Source organism: Panthera onca, chromosome A1 (genome assembly GCF_046562875.1).
Source record: "Panthera onca isolate mPanOnc1 chromosome A1, mPanOnc1 haplotype 2, whole genome shotgun sequence".
Classification (NCBI taxonomy): Eukaryota; Metazoa; Chordata; class Mammalia; order Carnivora; family Felidae; genus Panthera; species Panthera onca.
The window spans coordinates 137,735,499-137,757,184 of NC_138339.1; the positions used below are offsets into that span (position 1 = coordinate 137,735,499).

General features: G+C 39.5%; 1 protein-coding gene and 1 long non-coding RNA gene across 5 annotated transcripts in view; one reads left to right on the forward strand and one right to left on the reverse strand.

The window, feature by feature from the left end:
- CEP120 (centrosomal protein 120) overlaps positions 1-21,686 on the forward strand; it is a 79,338-nt gene that overhangs the window by 30,734 nt on the left and 26,918 nt on the right. For all 4 annotated transcript variants that reach the window (XM_060636265.3, XM_060636262.2, XM_060636264.3 and 1 more), the window contains exons 13-18: positions 1,479-1,575; positions 1,674-1,826; positions 2,617-2,706; positions 11,720-11,812; positions 12,985-13,146; positions 15,461-15,583. In XM_060636265.3, coding sequence (XP_060492248.1) covers positions 1,479-1,575; positions 1,674-1,826; positions 2,617-2,706; positions 11,720-11,812; positions 12,985-13,146; positions 15,461-15,583 — 718 coding nt within the window. The remainder of the gene's footprint in view (positions 1-1,478; positions 1,576-1,673; positions 1,827-2,616; positions 2,707-11,719; positions 11,813-12,984; positions 13,147-15,460; positions 15,584-21,686) is intronic.
- LOC144617206 (uncharacterized) lies at positions 8,158-9,711 on the reverse strand. Its single transcript, XR_013557409.1, has 2 exons — positions 9,470-9,711; positions 8,158-8,403 (listed from the first exon to the last, which is right to left on the reverse strand). It is a non-coding gene; the product is annotated as an uncharacterized LOC144617206 (long non-coding RNA).

The following is a 21,686-nucleotide window of genomic DNA, read 5'->3' on the forward strand; positions in this document are numbered from 1 at the left end:
TTTATTTGTGAGAGAGAGAGAGACAGACAGACAGACACACAGAGTGAGCGGGGGAGGGGCAGAGAGAGAGCGAGACACAGAATCCGAAGCAGACTCCAGGCTCTGAGCTGTCAGCACATAGCCTGATGTGGGGCTCGAACTCCCGAACTGTGAGATCGTGACCCGAGCCGTAGTCAGATGCTTCACCGACTGAGCCACCCTAGGCGCCCCAAAATACATCTATTTTAAATATGTCTTTTTAAATTTAGCAGTAGAAATTTAAATACACTTTAAAATTATACATCACATGCCTTGGTTTTTGAAGCATAATTAGAATGTACAAAGAAATCAGGCTCAGTAAAAAGCCGAGATCTAAAAGTAGTATTTAAATCCCTTCCCTTGCTCTTCCCCATCTATAGTCCCTTCCAGAGAGCAAAGAATTAGTAAAACTTTTATTCACTTGGAGGATCTGGCAACAGGTGTTTTAGAGAAGCACATCTTCTGGTGAACTGAAAATTCTTCCAAAAATCCCATTCTTTTGTCGCATTAAGTAGAACACAATGAAAATAATCAAATCATTACTAGTTATTTTAAATCTGTTGGTTATGAATATGAACTTGTGTTGCCCTGCTCTGTAGACAGAGAAGTTTTAGGAGACTTAGTGCTTTGGTGTATTTTATTAATTTCTTCTAAAAGTTGTGAGATTAGAAGAAAATGTAAAAATGATTATTAAGAGTTTATTTGTGTGGGTTCCAGTCATTGAAGTTTTTGCTTGACCAAGGCTTTATGGAATAGATTTTAGACAAGGCCACGTTTCTTGTAGGCAAGACCATATTTTCCTCTGATGTTCTGGTAAATGCTACATGCAGCTGTACGAGACAGAGAGATGCTCTTTATGATAAAAATAACATATAATTATCCTATTTTTAGGAATTACCCTGAGGCAGTGCTCACATCCAGTAAAAGATTTATGTACAAGTGCTTCATCCCAGGAAAATAGTAGAGTAAGAATTCAGAAGAATCTACATAATCAAGAGTAGGAACATTAGTTTTTGTCTTAATTTTACTGTGTAATTTTATTAGTATATTTTACAGGCATTAAAACTTCAACATTTTTGAATGAAGGTTGAGGACATGAGAAAATGCTCCAGATGTAAATGGAGAAAAAGGGACAATGTGTATCTGCATGTGTATCTGCACACACGTAAAACAGAAAGAGGAAGGAAATGAAAGTTTAGCAGTAATTACCTTTGGGCAGTAAGAGTTTAAATTTCTCCAAATAATCTATAGCTCATGTAGGTCTTCTTGTAGTAAACGTAGGTCTGTATGTAAGAGTTCCGTGATCAGGTAAAATGCATATATGGAAGGTCTCGAGGTTTGAGTAGTGCGAGTGTCAGATACAAGAAATGTGACCTACTCAGTGCTGTAACATTGGGGAAATAAAAGGAAAAATCATAGTGTTTCCACAAATTTTAAAGTATTTCTGACTTCATGTGTAGGTCAAACAACAGGATAATGGATCTTTCTTACACAGTAACTCTAGAAGATTATGGACTAGTAAAAATGCGTGAGATTCTTGTATCTGATTCATCTCAGGTAAGTAACAGTGAATGTGAAACAACATGACTGTAGTGGATCGAATGCATTGTGTGTATGAGTGTGTTTGTTTCAATATGTTTTCATTCATGTCTTAGGGTTTATCTGCTGGGCAACAGAAGGCATGTTCCCTTCCTCCAGCACCTTGTCCTTCAGAAATCCAGACAGAGCCTCGAGAAACCTTAGAATACAAAGCAGCACTAGAGCTAGAAATGTGGAAAGAGATGCAGGAGGACATTTTCGAAAATCAGGTTACCTTTTAAACGTTACTTTCAAACCTTTTTTTTTAAATTGGTTTACTTAGAATATTCTTCTTCTCCATAGTAGACTTTTTTTTTTCTCTCTATTCCACGGGTACCCTATCTAGCCCTCTTAATAGCAAGAATACTTTACTCTGAGAGAAAAACAGAATAAAAAAATAACTCGATAAATGATAGTTTGGCAGAAGCCATGCAGAAGGATCCCCTTCTCTATGACTTCTGGACAAAATTAGGACTGAAGGTTCGAAGTCAGTGTTTGAGAAAGTGAACATTTCTTTTAATTTCAGGCCCTCATTTACCATATCCTCCTGGAGCCTAGAACCATCTCTCTTTACACAATAAAGAGAGAAAACAGGTCTTCACTTCAGTTTAAAAAAAATTTTTTTTACATGTTTTATTTATTTTTGAGAGAGAGAGAGAGAGAGCGTGCGCAAGCAAGCAGGGGAGGGCCACAGAGAGAGGGAGACACAGAACCCGAAGTAGGCTCCAGGCTCTGAGCTGTCAGCACAGAACCCCACACAGGGCCCAAACCCATGAACTGTGAGATCATGACCTGAGCCCAAGTCAGATGCTCAACCGACTGAGCCACTCAGGCGCCCCATTTTAGTTTATACTCTTGTGGGTATCCCTTGCTTCAGGCATTCTCTTTGGTTTGTTTTAAGAATAAAAGAGGAGGTCTGAAGGAAACATACTGGTGATCAGTAGTATTTAACAGAGAACTGACTGATTTGTGTGTTTGAAATATTGATGTGCTTTTTGTGACTTTTTCTTCCTTGTGTAGCTAAAGCAGAAGGAATTGGCTCATATGCAGGCTCTTGCAGAGGAATGGAAGAAAAGAGACCGAGAGAGAGAATCACTCGTAAAGAAAAAGGTAATAACTTTTGTAGAAAATCTGTGGAGTAACAAAGTACAACAATTGTATACTGTTTTGGATAAACTGAATGGATGGGTCAGGAGTAGGAGGAAGGCCTTTCTCTGTAAGGTATTGGCTGCTTTTTTGATTTTGAACCCTGCAAATGTATTATTTGTTCAAAAAATGAATACTCTAGGAAAAAAGCCTACCTCTGTATGAAAAAAGAAGATAGCACCTTTTAATCTGTTGCTAATCAGATGCTAATAAGAAAGCATCAAGAACTTAGAAGGTAATTTTAAGAATTTAATCCTGGAATAAATGACATCTTTAAAAATGAGACCATCTGATCTTACTCCAAAAAGCAAAAGTTCAGTACTTACCTATTTACACTTAAGTTATTGAGTAAAACAAAAACCCTGAAAATAACACTTCTTTCAAATACTGAAATTAAACTCTCATACAAGTGGTTAATGACATAGCTACAAACGGAGAAGATAACCAATGGCAGGATGGCTTACTGCCCTCCACCAAGAGACTGGAGCAGGATGCAGACTAGAATATTTTCGAAAGTTATTTTCAGGGCTCTGACCAACCAGTTACATTTAATACGTAATTATTGGCACACTTAGGTTTTTTTTTTACTTGTTTTTTCGCTACGCTTGGGTTTAAATCTGTTTTGTTGTTGCCTTTCCATTGTTCCATCGTTTCTTAGTTCTTTTTTTTTTAAATTTTTTTAATGTTTATTTTTGAGAGAGAGGGAGACACACACACACACACAGAGAATGCATGCGGGGGAGGGGCAGAGAGCGAAGGAGACACAGAATCTGACGAGGGCTGCAGGCTCTGAGCTGTCAGCACAGAGCCCTACATGGGGCTTGAACCCATGAACCGCAAGATCCTGACCTGAGCCGAAATCAGATACTGAGCCACCCAGGTGCCTTCTCTTAGTTCTTTTTTTTTTTTTTTTTTTGGTCTTTTCCTGCTTTCTTTTGGATTCATTGACTTTTCTTATGATCCCATTTTATTTTTACTATTGCTTTATTACCAGTGTCTGTTTCATTGCTTTTTGGGAGGGTTGCTTTAAGGTTTAAAATATTCAGTTTTAACTTATTATTAGCACACAACTACTACTATTAGAATTAATTATTGATGCTAATAATGCTATTATACCATATCACGTGTAGTGTAATAAGTTTACATCAGTGTATATCAGGCATGTGTTCTTTGTGTTGATACCATCATACATTTTGCTTCTCCATAAATTATCCTAAAATATATTTTTGCTTTTAAGAGTTAGTTTTTATTTTTATTATTTTTTTTTTAAATTTATTTTTGAGACAGGGAGAGACAGAGCATGAACAGGGGAGGGTCAGAGAGAGGGAGACACAGAATCTGAAACAGGCTCCAGGCTCTGAGCCATCAGCACAGAGCCCGATGCGGGGCTGGAACTCACGGACCTTGAGATCATGACCTGAGCTGAAGTCGGCCGCCCAACCAACTGAGCCACCCAGGCACCCCAAGAGTTAGTTTTTAAAGAAAACTTTGAAGCAAAAGCCTCTTTTATTAACCACATAAATAACATTTCTTGTAGTATGGGTCTGATGGCTATATATGCTGTTAGCTTTTGCTTGAAGAAGTGTTTATCTCTCATTTTGAAATATATTTTCACTGGGTGTAGAATTCTGGGTTGACAGCTTTTTGTTTCAATCTGTAAAGTTGTTACATTAGCATGTTGGCTTGTTTCGTTCTTGATGGAAAAATCTGCTGGCCTTGTTATCTTGGCCCTCTATCTCTGTAAGGTCTCTTTTTTCCTCTCACTTGGTTTAAGATTTTTTTTCTTGATCCCTAGTTTTCAGCATTAGGAATTTTTTTTTAAATTTTTTTTTTTTCAACGTTTTTTATTTATTTTTGGGACAGAGAGAGACAGAGCATGAACGGGGGAGGGGCAGAGAGAGAGGGAGACACAGAATCGGAAACAGGCTCCAGGCTCCGAGCCATCAGCCCAGAGCCTGACGCGGGGCTCGAACTCATGGACCGCGAGATCGTGACCTGGCTGAAGTCAGACGCTTAACCGACTGCGCCACCCAGGCGCCCCTCAGCATTAGGAATTTGATGGGCCTGTGATTCTGTGTGTGTGTGTGTGTGTGTGTGTGTGTGTGTGTGTGTGTGTGTGTGTTTATGTGCACCCTGCTTGGAGTCTTGGAGCTGCTTTGGTTATAGGGTTTTATCAAGCTTGGAACATTTTGGGTTTTTATTGCTGAAAATTTTTTCCTGTGTCTCTTTCTCCTCTCCTGATTAGAGTCCTGCGTGCATGTATTGTACTACTTCATATTGTCTCAGAGAGAATTGAATTATTTTTTAAGTCTTTTTTTTCCTCTCACTGCTTCATCTTGGATATGTTTTATTGCTGTGACTTCCGGTTGACCATTGGTTCTTCTGAAGGGTCTGATTGGCCACAAATCCAATTCAGCACAATATTTCCTTTCATATACTGTATTTTTCATCTCTATAAGGTTCACTTAGGCCTTTTCCTTTTTTTTTAAGCACTTTTCCTCATGTTCGTGTTTTCCTTTACATTCTTGAGTATCTGGAATATATTTACAATACGTTATCTACTAGTTACAACGTGCATGTCATTTTGAGGTCTCTTTTGTTTTTTTCATCTGGTTATAGGGGACACTTTTACATTACTTTGAATGACTGGTAATTTTTTCTTAGATGCCAGAAATTGTGAAGTTTACATTGTTGATTTCTGGATCTTGGTGTGTGAGGTTATTTGGGTTGAGTTTGATCCTTTTGAGTTTTGCTAGGGCAAACTGAGAAGAGCCTGTAGCTGTGGCCTGTATGGTAAGATGCCTAGCATATGACAATCTCTCCCCTCAGACCAGGAGGAATGCCCACTATTCTCATTCCTGACTGAGCTCTGGGAATGCTCTAACTTCGAACTTTCCAGTGGTACTTTACCTAGCCTCACAGGGTTTCACCTTGGACTGGAGGGGACTACTCTGCTGGTCTCCAGCGCTCACTTTCTGCACATCTCCCTTGTCTCCTCACCACCTCGAGTTCCCGCAGCCTCTTTAGTCTCCTCTCTGCTGCCTCAACTCAGCAAGATTGAGAGGCTCTGCTGGGTGTCCTCTTCTCTGAGCCTTAGTCTGGAAAATGCTAGAGTTATTGTAGGGCTGGACTCATTCATCTCTGCTCTGTCGGTGGTGATGGTCCTGTGCTGCCCATTCTCCAATGTGTAAACACAGTTGTTTCGTGTATGTCGTTCCATTTGTGTTTGTAGAGGAGGGCAGGTAGTCTTTTACGAGTAGACCAAGCAGAAGTCCCCAAGGCCTTGGACTTTCAAATAACTGTTTCAGTTTTATCGCCCTTAATTCACAACCATTAAAAATTTGAAAAACCAGTGGGTTAAAAAAAAAAATCTAAAAAAAGAAAAAGTTAACAGTACTCCAAACCATCCATTCTTAAGAAGTGTTCAAATAACCAAACTTTAAAAACTAGAGGCCCTCACACATATTTAAGCAATATACTAGTTTTCCTTAAATGTGTCTTTTATATTAAGTTGGATTTACAGTTCTCAGGTATCCTTTATTCGTTGAATCTGAGTGAGCTATCAAATATTTAATTTTTTAGAATTTTTCATTTAGCTTTTAAGGTAAGCAGAGTTTATTGTGGAACCATTTTTTTTAAATGCTTTTGAAGAGTTTTCCTGTGTTAAGTTTTGCAAAAGTCAAATCAGAAAAACTTTCTTAGTTAATATTTTGACAGATCCAACTTGTGCCATAATTGATCTTTCTATTGCAAAAAGAAAACAAAACAGTGTCTGTATAATGGTTGAAAAAAAAAACTCAAAGTAATTTTTGCTTGGTTGTCATTTTGATAATTATCTTGTCGGTTACCATCGTGTACAATTTCTCCCACCATTTCAGCTTGAATTGTCTATTTCTTGACTAGTTTATAATAACTCTGCTTAGAAAATGAAATACAAAGGGTACCTGGGTGGCTCTGTCAGTTAAGTATCTAACTTGATTTTGGCTCAGATCATGATCTCACAGTTGATGAGTTCAAGCCCCACAATGGGGTCTGTGGTGAGAGTGTAGAGCCTGCCTAGGATTCTCTCTCACCCTCTCTCTCTGTCCCTTCCCTGCTCACATGCTCACTCTCCCAAACTAAATAAATACTAAAAAAATAAAAAGAAAAAGAAAAGAAAAAGGAATATGAGGTCTGTCTAGTAAGTGGCTATTTGAATTAGTCTTGTCAAAAACTTGATAGGATTGCTGGTTTTTTTCCAACCTAAATACATTTCAGAGTAACAACTCATCCAGCACAATGTGTGCCCTGTCGTGTAAGAATATGGTCAGCTAGGATGTGATCCATTTCCTAAAACTTCATAAGCCACTGTAAAATTGATTAATTAGGGAGAAAAAAAGCAATGTTTGCCTGAATAGGATGAAATCTTTTCAAGCTAACTTCTCTGAGAATCCCCCTGTGTGATTACTACATCTACAGTGTATACGCCTTTTCTGTTGATTTATTTTCACTTTATTTACCTGATTGTTTTAAAACAACGTATAACTTCTTCAGTACTTGGAAAACTTACCTGAAGGAGTCTCGGTAATATTGGTGGAACAGCGTGCAGTCATCTAAATTTACTTCTGCTCTTCAGCACAAAAGGAGTTAATAGTAAAATGGAGCTCATCTACTTACTATGAGGAGGTTTGTCCTGCCTGACAAGGTGCTAACTAGTTAACAGCCCACCAATTCAGGAAGCAGTAGTGAAGGGATATATACAGTAAATAAAATTACATCTAGTTAGACTCACGTATATTAGTATTTCGTAATAAGTTAATATTTTAAGCTTATGTGTACCTAATGATTTGTATCATGGTGGGGGGCGGTTATTAATCTATCAGTGTTTTTTGGTCATCTTTTGGAAGCAGTGTGGAAGGATTATTTTCACTGTGAAAGAGCAGATTATTTTTGTGGAATATTTTCTTTTCATAAAATAATGCATCCTCTGGTGTTACACATAAACTTTTTTCCCAAAGAAATGAAGCTTTAGTTAACCTTGAAGCAATTAATAGTCCACCAGCTCATTTGGGGCCTTTGGGGTCAAGTGAAATATTTGTAACTGTACCAAATCTGTATTTTCAGAAACCAGTGTCCTGGAAATGACCTGGTTGTCCAGATTGACATGCTAAACCCAGTGACAGTTGAAGACACATTCATTACTTGACAAACTTAGGACTATAACATTCTGGTCCTGTGTGGCCTTCCATATAGCTGAGATCATCTTTGTTCTGTCTTCTACATGACTTCCCATCAGATGGCTGAAGATTGCTATCATATACCTACCAAGGAGGGAGACCTTGGTTCTGCATTAGGGAATAGGAGGAAGTGTTTCATGGATAAGATCATGCTTCCACTTTGATAAAGATTAGTAGATACTACCACAGAGACTCCAAGGGAATTCCAAACAAAGAAGTTGGAAATAGGCTCGGCATTAAGGAAATTGTAGGTAGCTTGATATAGGAAGAAGGGAAGAGAAGTCTCAAGAAATAAGGTGGAGACGTCTATGGCATGTAAATGATCTTCTGTTTCATTTTGAGGAGATTAGACTTGATCCCGTAGACGTTCTCAGCCAGGGTTTCCTGGGAGAATTAAGCCATAATGCCTGTCAGCAGGCACTGTTGCTGGTGGATTCATTTCCTCCTGTGCTTCAGCAATGGTAGATTTGTGTGCCATTAAAGAGAAGATGGAGAAAATAATCAGATCATTTTTTATGTTCTATGGTTCAGATGATAAAACCTGCTTGGGAAAGGTAGAAATTTGATAAACTTATTTTTTAAATGAAGATTTTTATGTAAGAGAATAAGGAAGTGAGATCTTCATTTTAGAACAGTTGTTGCAGAATAGAGGAAGGTGGATCCAAAGTCAGGAAGGCCAGGGAAGCAATAATGAGTTGTAAAAGAAAATAAAGGCTGAACAGGAATAGCCATGATAAGATGAAGGAGGAAAGACAAACAGGAGCTAGAGAAATGGAGTTACGGAGGTTTAAGGTCTCAAGCCTTAAGGGATATTCAGTGCTACCCTCGCATCCTACTGCTTTCCCTAATCAATTCCTTCTCTTCCCAGAGTGGTTCTCAGCCAACCCTCCCTCATCCTCACCTGATCGGATCTTTCCCTTTCTCAAACATTTCCTCAACTTGACTCCCCTTCCTATACTTTCCTACTCTTCTACTGAATTCACTGGTCTCCCCTTGGCAATTTTCATGCCGGAACTTTTTTTTTCCCCCCTCAGCCTCTGCTGGCTTTATTGGCTTGCCCCAAAGCCCAGTCCTTGAACCTCTTTTCTATTTTTACACTTCTTCAAGTATTCTCATCCACTTTCTTAGCATCATATACAAGTTAAACACAGTTATTCACTGTGTATGTGTGTGTGTGTGTGTGTGTGTGTGTGTATCTCCAACCTCTTCACTGGACTCTACATTTGGCTGTTCGGGTGCCTATACTACACTGCCAACTAATTCTCTGCTAAGCAAATCAAAGGGAGCATGTCTAGAGACAGGCTCTTTGTCTCCCTCCTGTATAAATTTGTTCCTGTTGATCCCCATCTTAATAAATGGCAATACCTTTTACTGAGCTCCTCAGGCTACAAGGCAAGTTACCCTTGACTCTGTTTCGTTGCACATCTAGTTTGTCAGCAAATTCTGTTGACTCTGTATTGAGTACAGATTCTGGAAACGAACCACTTTCAGCCACCTTCTTCACTACTTACCTTAGTTTAAATATTCCTGATCTCTTTCCTAGATTACTACAGTTACTTCTTAACTCGGGATTCTGTCCTCTTTCCTGACCCCGGTAGCTTGTTAAATCCATATCCACCAAGGTTGAGACTTTTAAACCAAAAGTCACATTATGTACTCTTCTGCTTTAAACCTCTCCTACTCATTACGCATAGAATAAAACTCCTGTTTCTTACCAGGTCCTACACGGCCTTATGTGATCTATCTACTAGCTTCCTTTGTGACCTCATTTCTGTCAGCCTTCTATTCACATAGTCTGTTCTCACCAACCTGGCCTCTCTATAGTTCCTCAGACATGCTCCCTAAGTCCCCCTCAGGATCTATAGAAGACTCTTTTGTTAGAGGCACTGTCTGGTCTCTGTTCAAAATAGTCTGAGTGAGGCCTTCTCTGATCATTCTGTCTTAAATAGGCCTTCTTCTGCTCCCAGGAGCTAATTATATGCTCGTTCTGCTTGTTTTCATCCTAGTATTTACTTAGAATTACGTTAAATATCCATTTCTATTTTCATAGTTTGTCTTCCCTCAGAATATAGGTTCACAAGACTTTGTTTTACCCACATCTCCTAGGTATTCAGTAGGTATTTGTTATTGAAATGATTATGATCTCAGGTTTTTACTCACTTTTGAGTTTGAGATACATAGGGAATACTGGAGACAGAGATACAGATGTAATCTCTGGAGGGGGTTTTGACTTTGCAATCTGGTTTTGGAAGTGCTTAGGATATGTGATGGTAGGTAGTTAAGATCATCCCCTGAGGTCAGGTAGTAGGAGAGGAGACCTCCTGAGACAGAGCTCTGGGAACCCATGCATTTCGGTTGCCAGAGGAAGAACATTTGAATACTGACCCACCATCCTGTTTACTTACCTCTCTAGGACTTTTTAAGGAGGTAGGGCACACTTAGCATTTTTTTGAGATAAACCAAAAGTGGGTGGTAGATTGAACAGAATGAATAAGTAATGGCTCATGAGTGTCTAGCATGCCAGGCCTAAGTCATTGAACTAAAGTTTAACAAGGACAAATGTCAATTTCTGTAGTTGAAACAATCTTTCGGACAATAGGTATGTTGTTATAGTTATCCCAGGTTTAAAAACAAAAGCCTTGGGGATTTTCTTTGACAGAGCAAACTGTGATTAGGATCCTGAAATAGCAAGTGCAGGTTTAGACTAACGTAATAGACACGTTGTCTTCATCTTGGGCAGTGGACATTCTTTGGCCTATGAAGTAGGGAGATCACATCTGGCTACCACATTTTTTAAAAAGACTTAATCTAGAATCTAGACTGTAGATTAGATCCAAGATGTTAGACGATGTGGAAGTTGTAATTAATATGTGAGTAATAGCTGAAACTTGTGTTTCTCTTGGAGAAGAAAAAGTGAGAGGATGTATGATGGCTATTGCCAGACCAAATACGTGAAGATAGATTTTTTTTCCTTCTGTCTAAGGGGTAGAAATAAGATGAAGGAGGATTAAAGCAAGGTCTTATTAACTGTGGGAAAGAGAATGTTAGGATGGACCTGAAATCTGGGAACCAGTTGGTGAGAACAAAGAAATTGGTTCAGGAAGTTGCAGTAAAAGTGATCAGTTAGAAATGAAAGACAGAAAACCGTAAAAACTCCTCCATCCTGTGTAGGCTGAACTGGCAGGCGTCTTTTCTCTGAACGGGAATCTCACCGCCGAAGAGCAGGGCAGAACTAGAGGCCCCTGGAGATTAAGGTACTAGGCTTGGGGCCCAAGCAGGGAGTGGTGCATCAGAAGCACTTAGGAACTCAGTTACTGGAACTGTAGGAAAGGATCGGACCTGAACCCATAGGAGAATTGACTTGAAACTGACCAGCTAGCCGAACTAGCATCAGGATTCGTTGCAGGGAAGGAGTGTATGTGCTGAAGGGGGTGTCAGAGGAATACTGGAGTAGTAACGAAGGCAGATTTTAAAGAGCTAGGTTTTGACTACACATAAGATTTTACTAGCAGCCTGACTGCCCAGTGGGAGAATGACCTTCCTCTGGAAATTGAACGTCACTAGAGATACCCAAGCAGAAGCTAGAGGGATGCCCTCACTTAGAGTACTAGAAGGAATTTCTGCTCTGACTTGGTGGATGTAATTCATGAGTTTCCTATTCCCAGAACTTGTGTTTCAGTCAGTTATAATGTATGCATTGTTGGATTTGCTTGTGTTTTCAAAGTTGGGGAAAAGATAATGTGTCTTTTATTATATTTTAGGTGGCTGAATATACTGTCCTAGAAGGAAAACTTCAAAAAACCCTAATTGACTTAGAGAAACGAGAGCAGCAGCTGATCATTGCAGAGTCAGAGGTAATTGTATGTCTTTATTTCCTGGAATCCATGCACGAGGTACATGCTATTATAAAATATATTTCATAAAAAGCGTTTCATGGAAATTGTCTTGTAGGCATGGTGGAGAAAACTGCTGTTCAGCAGAGGAAAGCATCTTTGACATGTCAGAATGTGAGGAATACATAGCAAAGTGTTTGTTATTTGAAATGGTTAATAGCCGGCCAGCCAGCTTTGGCTGACTGCTGCACTCTGCGGAAGTACACTTCTTCCCGGGATGTGGAGGGACTGGATAGTCACACTGCCCAGAGCATAGAGAAAACGTAGCACAGGCTGAGGGGCCTAGAATTCGGATGTCATTCTCAGTAACAAGGGAATATCCCACCTGGTTGTCGATTAAAGGTTAGAGCCCAAGGATGGATAAAAACTTCTGTTAATACTATGCCTAGTTAGCATTTTTGTTAGGTCTTGATAAATTTCACCCTAAATATTTATTTCAATTACTACATAAATCATTTCAAATTATTAGAATTTCTTCCACATTAAATTTGTATGCTCCTGTCCTAACCAAATGTGTTTCTTAAAATTTTTCTCAGCATTTCACTCTGACCTGATCCTCCTACATTTTCTGGAATTTCTCAATTGATGTTTGGCCTTAAATGTATTTGTTTCCAATATGAAGGCTCTGTTACTTTCTATGTGATTAGGCAGAATAGAAGAAATTTCTAAAGAAGAAAAGGAACGTGGGTATATTTGCTTAGGTAATACAGTGGGTTTTACTCAAAAAGGAATTTTAAGTGATTAGGGCCTTTTCAATTGAATTTATATAAGTCACATATGGAGTTTTGGATACACTTTGTATTTTAGAATTAAATGATGATGGATTAGCAATGTGGGTTGAAGCCCTGTGTGCTATCAGCACAGAGCCCACTTGGGGTTCTCTCTTTCCCTTTCTATCTGCCCCTCCCCTACTCACACACTTGTGCACTCTCAAGAGTAAATAAATACATTAAAAAATTTTTTTTTAATGTAGAATTTCAATTGTGCTTCAACATGAACTCAGACAATGGAAAAGGATATGAAAATAAAATTGTAAATATTGTAAACATTTGTGTAGAAGGATAATAGAATATTGAACAGCATACTGTAGCTGAGCCTTTAAGCCAGCCTCATAAAGACTCACTTGTTTTTAGGTTCAAAGAGAAAGGAAGGAACTGAAATCAGAACGTGACCGGAACCTGCAAGAACTTCAGGACTCCATCCGCAGGGCCAGAGAAGATTGTGTTCACCAAGTAGAACTAGAAAGGTTAAAGATCAAGCAGCTAGAAGAGGACAAACATCGCCTGCAGCAGCAGGTGGGATCAAATAGTTGTCATCACTTAGAGTTTATTTGTTTTGTAGGAAGAGTTCACTGAAAAGTTAGAGAAATTCACAGTGGTTTGAACTATTGATGATGTTGATTGCACCAAGATGCCGATATACTTTAAGCTGGCTCTTGTTTTCCTAAAACAAAGCTAAAGACTACCTTGGAATAATTTTCCTTCCCTTGTCACTATTTGCACAAGATTGAACTATATTTCAGGTAACTCAACATCTTTCTTTCTGATAAATCGCCTTTTGGCCAACATCTTGTGCATGTGTCACTGGACCAAATTCAGTTAAGAACGCCGGTTCGTGAGTGCATCTGCGCTCCTCACCTTACTCTCACCTTTCGGCCCTTCCCACCCCACACCCCATCCCCTTGGCTCCAGCCCCTTGTCAGCGAAGCCACCAGTGGCTCATCACTTTGACTCCCCCTCTTCATCAGACAGCTCCAACACTGTTGGACTTCTGTTGTGTATTTTCTTCTTTCCCCTTCTTTAACCCCACTCTCCTGGTCTTCCTCTACTTTCTGGCCACCTCTCAGGCTCCTTTTCCTTTTCCTAACCCTCCAGTATTGGACTTCCTCCAGGCCCAGGACTTACTTTGTACTAAACAATCGTATTGCTGCCCATGGCTTCAGAGAGAGTCCCCTTTCTAAGTATGTCCCAGACTGACTGTCTCTTTGATCATTCTATCAGTGAAAGGTGATGAAGATAAGTGTCTATATTTCAAAATATAAAAGCAGTTCCCAGAACTCAAACAATCTGTGTCACTTACGGACATTTAGCAAAAGAAAAAGCCTAGTGTGCTGCATAGCTTACTTCTGCACAACCTGATTTTAGGCACAGTAATTGTTTATGATAATGTCTCTGGGACACTTGGGTGGCTCAGTCGGTTAAGCATCCAACTTCAGCTCAAGTCATGATCTCATGGTTCATGGGTTCAAGCCCTGCCTCGGGCTCTGTGTTGCCAGCTCAGAGCCTTGAGCCTGCTTTGGATTCTTTGTCTTCCTCTCACTCTGTCCTCCCCCGCTCACACTATGTCTCCCTCTGTCTCAAAAATAATAATAATAATAAAATAAAAATTTATGGTAATGTTTCTGAATGGTAGAAACAATACCAAATTTTAAGTCTGTTAGCTTTCGTTTAAAACAGAAATAAATGAGAGAGAGAGATGCTTGAGAAAGGTTTTTTTTCCAAATTGAAAAGTCAAAGTTTGGATATTCAAAGAAGTAAACTTCAGCCATAGGAAGACTTTGCAGGTAATAGAGTACCTCATTACCTAAAGATGCTAGATAAACTAAACCCTAATTAGAATTATTTGTGCTTACTGGCATGAAACAAGAATTGATTATTGATAATTTAAATTCCATTTTGCCACCAGTTTTCTCAGCATTTCAAATTTAGTTAAGTCTTATGTCTTAGAAAGTAGATAAATGGGTTTATCTAATGATTGCTAGAGGGTTATGGAAGGCATCTTTAACAGTCCTTGTTTGCATTTGATTAAAAAAAAAAAAAAATCCCAGATTTGAAAAGAACATTCTTATATTCTGTTTGGTTTTTTGTTTTGTTTTGGTAGTTTTGAAAGTGTTCTAAGGGAAATTATATATAGAGTGTTGAGTCCAGGTAAGTCTCTGTTTTATTTAATTTTAAAAAGTATTGCCTGCTTTCATCAGAGCATTATTCTAGGGGATGAATAGATCTGAGAGCTGTTCATGTCTCTGCCGCTGACTAGATCCTGGGCACTGCCGAGCTGAGCTTCTGAAATCCTCAAATGTCTTATCCACAGAAATGAAGGGGTTGAGTTAAATCATCTTGAAATGACTTTAAGTTGTAACAGTGTTTGAATTATGAAACTTTCACAGTTTTAAATTATAAGAACAATAAATACCGCGCTAAAATTAAGTTTTTTATTTTTATCGTCATTAGCTGGTATATCTAATGTGCATAGTATTCTCGTACACGTGACATCTTAAGGGTATAGTATAAGTATTTTTATAAAGTGACTTTCATTTGCCATCTAAAATTGAGCAAAAATGTTCTCATGATCCTGGTTTTCTAACACATTTCCCACTCTTAAATAAAAGTTTTTGTATATTGTTAATTAGTTGACTCACTAAATTTTTAAGATTACTAGAAATCTTAATTTTCCTCATTATGCTTTATGGATTTTCTAAATTTTCTACTATAAACAAGCTTTACAATAAGAAAAAAAAAAATGACTGTTGAATTCTGTAGCATTGAACTTTGCAACTGGTCTTTTTAAACTGCTGTCATCCTTTTTTTTTTTTTTTTTTTTTTAATACAGCTTAATGATGCTGAAAATAAGTATAAGATTTTGGAAAAAGAGTTCCATCAGTTCAAGGATCAGCAAAGCAACAAACCAGAAATCCGCCTTCAGTCTGAAATAAATCTACTCACCTTGGAAAAGGTACCCGTGTCAGTTTATGGCAATTTAATTCTGATAATTTATAAAATCAGTAGGTGCTGTTTGAATATAAAATATACTGACATTTCACTGTAGTATTCTGATATCAAATAACAACAGCATTTGAGACACATGACATTGTCAGTACTTGAATTTCTTGGCTTCTCTCAGTTACAGCATATACTAACTAGAGTTGTTGGTTGCCCAAAACAGAAGTGACTGACTCTAGAAATAAAGGAATCCACAGAACTCTCAGGAAGGCTAAAGAACAACTACGAAAATATGTACAAGAACAGGGGGAAGCACAGCATGGCCTATCCTGTCCCAAAACTGTCTCCTCTTGCTATTGTTGGTGCTTTCACTGCCTTATCACCTGATTTCTGTATTCAGCAGCCAGTCTTGCCATCGTGAATGCTGACTGCATATTACTTACTACCCTGTAGATTCAGTGCCCCAGGTAGGAGCATTCATATCAATCACAAGACTACGCTCTCCTCTGAGCCCAGAGAAGGGATATCCATCCTATTTTGTTTCTTGCGGTTGGAGGCCAGGTCCTGCCTCTAGTTATATAGTGATCCTCTGCAAACGGGAAGAATGTTCTGCTTCTAGGCATTAAAAAATGTGTACTGTCCAAAATGTGTAATGTTAAGTTTGACAGTATGTGCTGTTGCATTTTATCGTTTAGTATTTTTTTAGGTATTATTAAAAAGATACAGCCTACCCAAGAAATGACACAGGTAATAAGAGAATAATTTTCAGAAGTTACAGGATTTCATGGTGTCAGCCATGGCCTGTCATTGTCCACTGAACATTCTATTGAAGGCTTCCTTGCCTCTTTTCCGCTGCAGATGTAGCCACTAGGGGGCACTATCAGAAGATTGGTAGGGGGTGTCAGGAAGTTGCCAGGGTAGTTCGTTCTTCTCTTTGTCTGTGTGCTTCCCTTCTCTCTTAGTAGGTGCACCTTTTTATGGTTTCCTCTCTGGCTAGACACCTTCTCTCCAGCTTGCCTTGGGCTGTCCCTACTGCATGAACAATCTGTGTTTCTGCGTTCCTAGTAGGAAGAACTGTTACCCATGGTACTTGCTTTTGTAGTCCCTCCTGCCCCGGAGACGTAGGGCCTGGCTGCTCCTGCTTATCACTGCTTGCCTCATCCTATCCTCTCTAGCATTTGTGCTTTCCTGTTACCTGTATAACCAGTTTCCTGGCAGGATGCTAAATGACAGAACTGGTTTTTCATTATCCAGCGAAGTTGCATGCTCCTGGGCGCTGTGCTAAATGCTATGCTGTATGATTTAAAAACGTTCAAGAGAGAGTCAAATAAATGACGAGTCCTACAAAGAGGCAGGGAACTTACCCAGATAATTAAAGTGAAAGGCAGATAATAGCTTACCATACTATCTAACTCTCTCTTACTAAATGCCTTGAACTCAAAGGGGAGACAAAGCTACTTCTGAAATCAACACATGAGGTAAACTAAGAAGGGAGACTAGATATAGAATCTAAAGGGCACATTAATAAGTGAATGTGTGTGGGAGAATATTCCAAGAAGTATTCAAGAGAACTAGAGGGGTTAGAAAGCCTATTGCATATTCGGGTAATAGCTTGACTAGAACTTGGGAGTTTAACTATTGTGGTAGTTGTTGGAAAATAACAGGGCTGATAAGAGAATGCTAGAAATTAAGATAATTTGTGGCCATATGTGGGGAAGACCTTAGATGCTAAGTTAAAGAATTGGTATTTCATCTGGTAAGAAAAGTCAGAGATTACTCTCAAGTGTATTACATTGGCTTAATGGATGTTAATAGGAGTGAAGAATTTTCAGGAAGAACTTTTTGAGGAGGTTGAAAGTTGTAGAGAATTACGGTTCTAGGCAGGTTCCATTTGAGACTCTAGCAGAAAAAGTTGAAGCGGAGCAGTTCACTGAGGGGTTGAAAATGGGTAAGTATGGGATGCCTGGCTGCTTCAGTCGGTTAAGTGTCTGACTCTCTTGATTTCACCTCAGGTCATGATCCCACAGTTCATTAGTTTGAGCCCTGTGTCAGGCTCCGTGCTGACAGCTCGGAGCTTCTTGGGATTCTCTCCCGGACTCTCTCTATCCCTCTCTCTCTCAAAATTAAATAAACCGTTTTTTAACAAATAGGCAAGTATAGTAGGAAGAGAGAAAAGGGGGTAGAGATAAAGATTTGGAATCACTGGAATAAACTAACCGCCTTGGATTTAGATGAAATGGTCTAAGGTGTCTTTAGGAAGGACACCCAGACAAGTTGGTGGGAACTACGGCCTCAGGTACAAAAAGCAAGAGTCAGAGAAGGAGGCTAAAAAGATCCAGAGACATAGTAAAGACAGTCTAGTGCAGTGCTAAGAGGAGGGATTTGGAGAATAAGGAAATAGAAATCATCTCTTATGACAGCTAAGTCAAGAATGGTTGAAGAAGGGCCTTATGTTTTGCAGGTAAGAGATTTTGAAGAAGCAAAACTGCAGAGGGTTATCAAAGTTTGGCATTGAAAAACAGGAAAATATGTAACCTGGGGGCTTCACGTTATTAAAACCTTATATGGTAGGTGGAAAATCTACGAACATATACAGAGATATTTTTTGAGTGAGCCAGAGAGGGGCAGAGGGAGCAGGCCCAAGGCCGAGCCCCATGTGGGGCTTGATCCCACCACCCTGGGATCACGACCTCTAGTCAAAGAGTTGGACTCTCACCTAACTGAGCCTCCCAGGTGCCCCTGAATATTTTTAGATTGAGGATAAGCAATTAATAGCAAGAAGAAATTGAGCTTTGAGAGAGGAGGGGATGAGTGGACCAAAGAAGAGTCAGTCTTAGGAAGTAGAAACGCTATTTAAGAGGCAGAAAGGGTGAATAATACGTAGAAAAGCTGGCGACAAGAAAGGGTGTGGTAAAATAAGTTTTTTGGGGGTTGACGCAGGTATTAACCAGTTTGTTCTGCTTCTGAACTCACTGACTTGCTGCAGCCTGTCCATTGCCACGCTGTCTCTGGTTCCTCTTCCTACCCCCACGTGCACTTAACTGCCAAGCCTTGTTGATTCTGCTTCTTACATACCTGGAAAATCTTTTCGTTTCTCCATTTGATTCTTGGGCCTTTTGAATTTCTCTATCAGTGAACTTGAATCCAGTTGGACATTTTTAACCCCTCTTAAAAAAAAGGGGGGGGGGTACCTGGGTGGCTCAGTCGGCTGAGCATCCGACTTCGGCTCAGGTCATGATCTCACAGTTCATGAGTTCGAGCCCCGCGTCAGGCTCTGTGCTGACAGCTCGGAGCCTGGAGCCTGCTTCCGATTCTGTGTCTCCCTCTCTCTCTGCCCCTCCCCTGCTCATGCTCTGTCTCTCTCTCTGTCAAAAATAAATAAAATTAAAAAAAAAAAAGTTTATTTTACCTATTTGGAGAGAGAGAGGCTCTCCCAAGCAGTCTCTGCAGTGTCATCACCAAGCCCAACGTGGGGCTCAAACCCACGAACCGAGAGACTGTGACCTGAGCCGAAGTCAAGAGTCGGTCGCCCAACTGGCTGAGCCACCCAGGTGCCCCATAACCCCTCTTTTGATTAAAAACAAGTATTCAACTATTTCCCTGTTTACAACTGTGAATTCTGTGGTACCTACCAAAGATAGCTGAAGTGCACAGACACTAAGCGTCAAAGAGTATTTTTATTTTACCTTCAGAGACCACATATCTCACAATTAGAACCTTATCTTTTGCGAATAGAAAGTTGGTAACTAGCTACCATAGAAATACATTTTACGTGATTTCTTTAAATCCCGTTTTCCAACTATACTTCTACCAAAAGGATAAAAATCCCTCAACGTATCAAAAATGTAAACAGTGCCATGAACTTGTGAAGGGCAAGGGGAAAAAAAATGAATAATTAAACTGCCTCTGTTTGAGACCCAAGGAACTCATCCAGCATGTTTAAGTGTTGAGTAAAACACGGCTTCTCAGCTCTGGTGAAAATTCTTGGTAAATTTTGTTTGGAGCCAGAAGAGGGCAGAATCTTATTTCTTATTGCTAAGTAATAACAAAGATATAAACGCACAAAAGGAAAGACATAAGTGAAAAAGTATCTTATTCATTGTATAACTTGTGGTTATGTGAAATAGAGTGCATTTGCTGATTACCTATTCTCTTCAGTTTAACAGAAATACTTCAATTTTCACTGAAATGGTGTAAAATAAGATACAGTTTTACCAGATGTAATTCTTCATTCCTTTTATTAAAAAGTCAAGAATAGGGGCGCCTGGGTGGCGCAGTCGGTTAAGCGTCCGACTTCAGCCGGGTCACGATCTCGCGGTCCGTGAGTTCGAGCCCCGCGTCAGGCTCTGGGCTGATGGCTCGGAGCCTGGAGCCTATTTCCGATTCTGTGTCTCCCTCTCTCTCTGCCCCTCCCCCGTTCATGCTCTGTCTCTCTCTGTCCCAAAAATAAATAAAAAAGGTTGAAAACAAAAATTTAAAAAAAAAAAAAAGTCAAGAATAGTTTATGATTTGCTTTTAACTAGGAGTGTCTCTTAGATGGCTTAAAAATAATTAGGTTTTTAAATAAATGAAATATGGAAAACATTAATATAGCAGGGCAGACTGAAGTTGAAGATAAATGCCAAAATTTATGTATTTATGATTATTTGGTAGCTACCATGCGTCCACCCCTGTCTTAAGGCAAAGGCAAAGATGAGAGAAAAAAGAGGAGGAAAAGTACATGATCCTTCTGGGACCTCACTTTTAAAGAGGTTGTAATAAAATTGGAGAGATGCCTCAAGGAGCCTGAAGTGACTGTGTGTGATCAAATACCAGGGAATATGATAGAAACTCTTTGCAGTTGAGAAAATAGTTTTAAGTAAGCAGAGAAGAAAGTGACAGGCGTAGGAAGTTAATTGGGTGATGGGGGGGTGAACCAGGACACCAACCTACGGGCTGGAGTAGAGGGTTTTTTGTTGAGGAACACCAAGGAAATAGGTGCGGCAAGTAGGACAGAAGTTCGATTCTGGAACACCTTAAAACAGGCAGAGGAGTGTAGGTTCAAGCCTGCAGGCAAGTAGCAGCAGCGGCATCTTTGAGAGTAAATTGACCTGACAGTGGTTTGCGGGATTTGGAGACAGAAAAGTGTGGAGGCTGAGGAGACTGGAGAAGATACGAACGTGGGCTAAGGAAAGGGCAGGAGCAACATAAAAGAATAAAACTGCCAAGTTCTCCGAGGGAGAAGTCTCTGTAGTTCCTTGTGACAGTGGGGAAGAGGGCATCAGAGACAAAGACCGTGCCATCCACTGAGCAGAGAATGAGACTTGTGGGCCTAGAAACAGGGAGACAGAGAACGAGTGAACACGGGTTTGTGCTTTCTGCCTGCACTGGCCTCTGAATGGACTCTGGGTCCTGAGGTGAGTTTTCACATGAGAAATCTGTAACTTGGTTCATGAGGTAAGTGAAAAGCTTGCCCAAGCCTTAGATCTACTCAAGAGGAGAGGTTTCAACTCAAGGTCGTTGAATGCCCTGGAGTTCTCTCAAATCTTTAGTTGTGTGCATGTTTCTGGGAACTGGGTCCCCTATGTTTCCTTAGAATCACAGAGGCACCTGTATTCTTAAAAAAAAAAAAAAAAAAAAAAAAAAAGAAGAAAGGTTAGGAATCACTGATTAGGTCATAGGAATGCATTAGAAAAGTGGGGTTTGAATCTGAAATTTGCAAACTACGTTTTTTTTTTTTTTTTTTTTTAATTTAACTGTGAATATGCAAATATGATTTTGATAATCCTGGCAAAACTGATAAAACCTATCCAGCCTTTTCTATTGAGTCAGTCCATGGGATATACTTGATCCCTCTGGGGTTATACCTTCCTAACCCTCATCCTTGGGCCAGTCTAGGCTACCAGACCTTCTCCAAGACCCAGGGACATGATCACTTTTATAATTAAATACTACCCTTTTATCCCAGCAATATAAAATGATTTTTGCTATTCCTCTGACTTATGCCCTACTGTTAACTTACCAAGTAATATGTATAAATCTTTGGGGCACAAGTAGAAGAGGTCACCTTTGATAATCTCAGAGTATTTATTCAACTTAAGACATGTAAGTCTAGTTGTGAAATGTCAACACCTTTA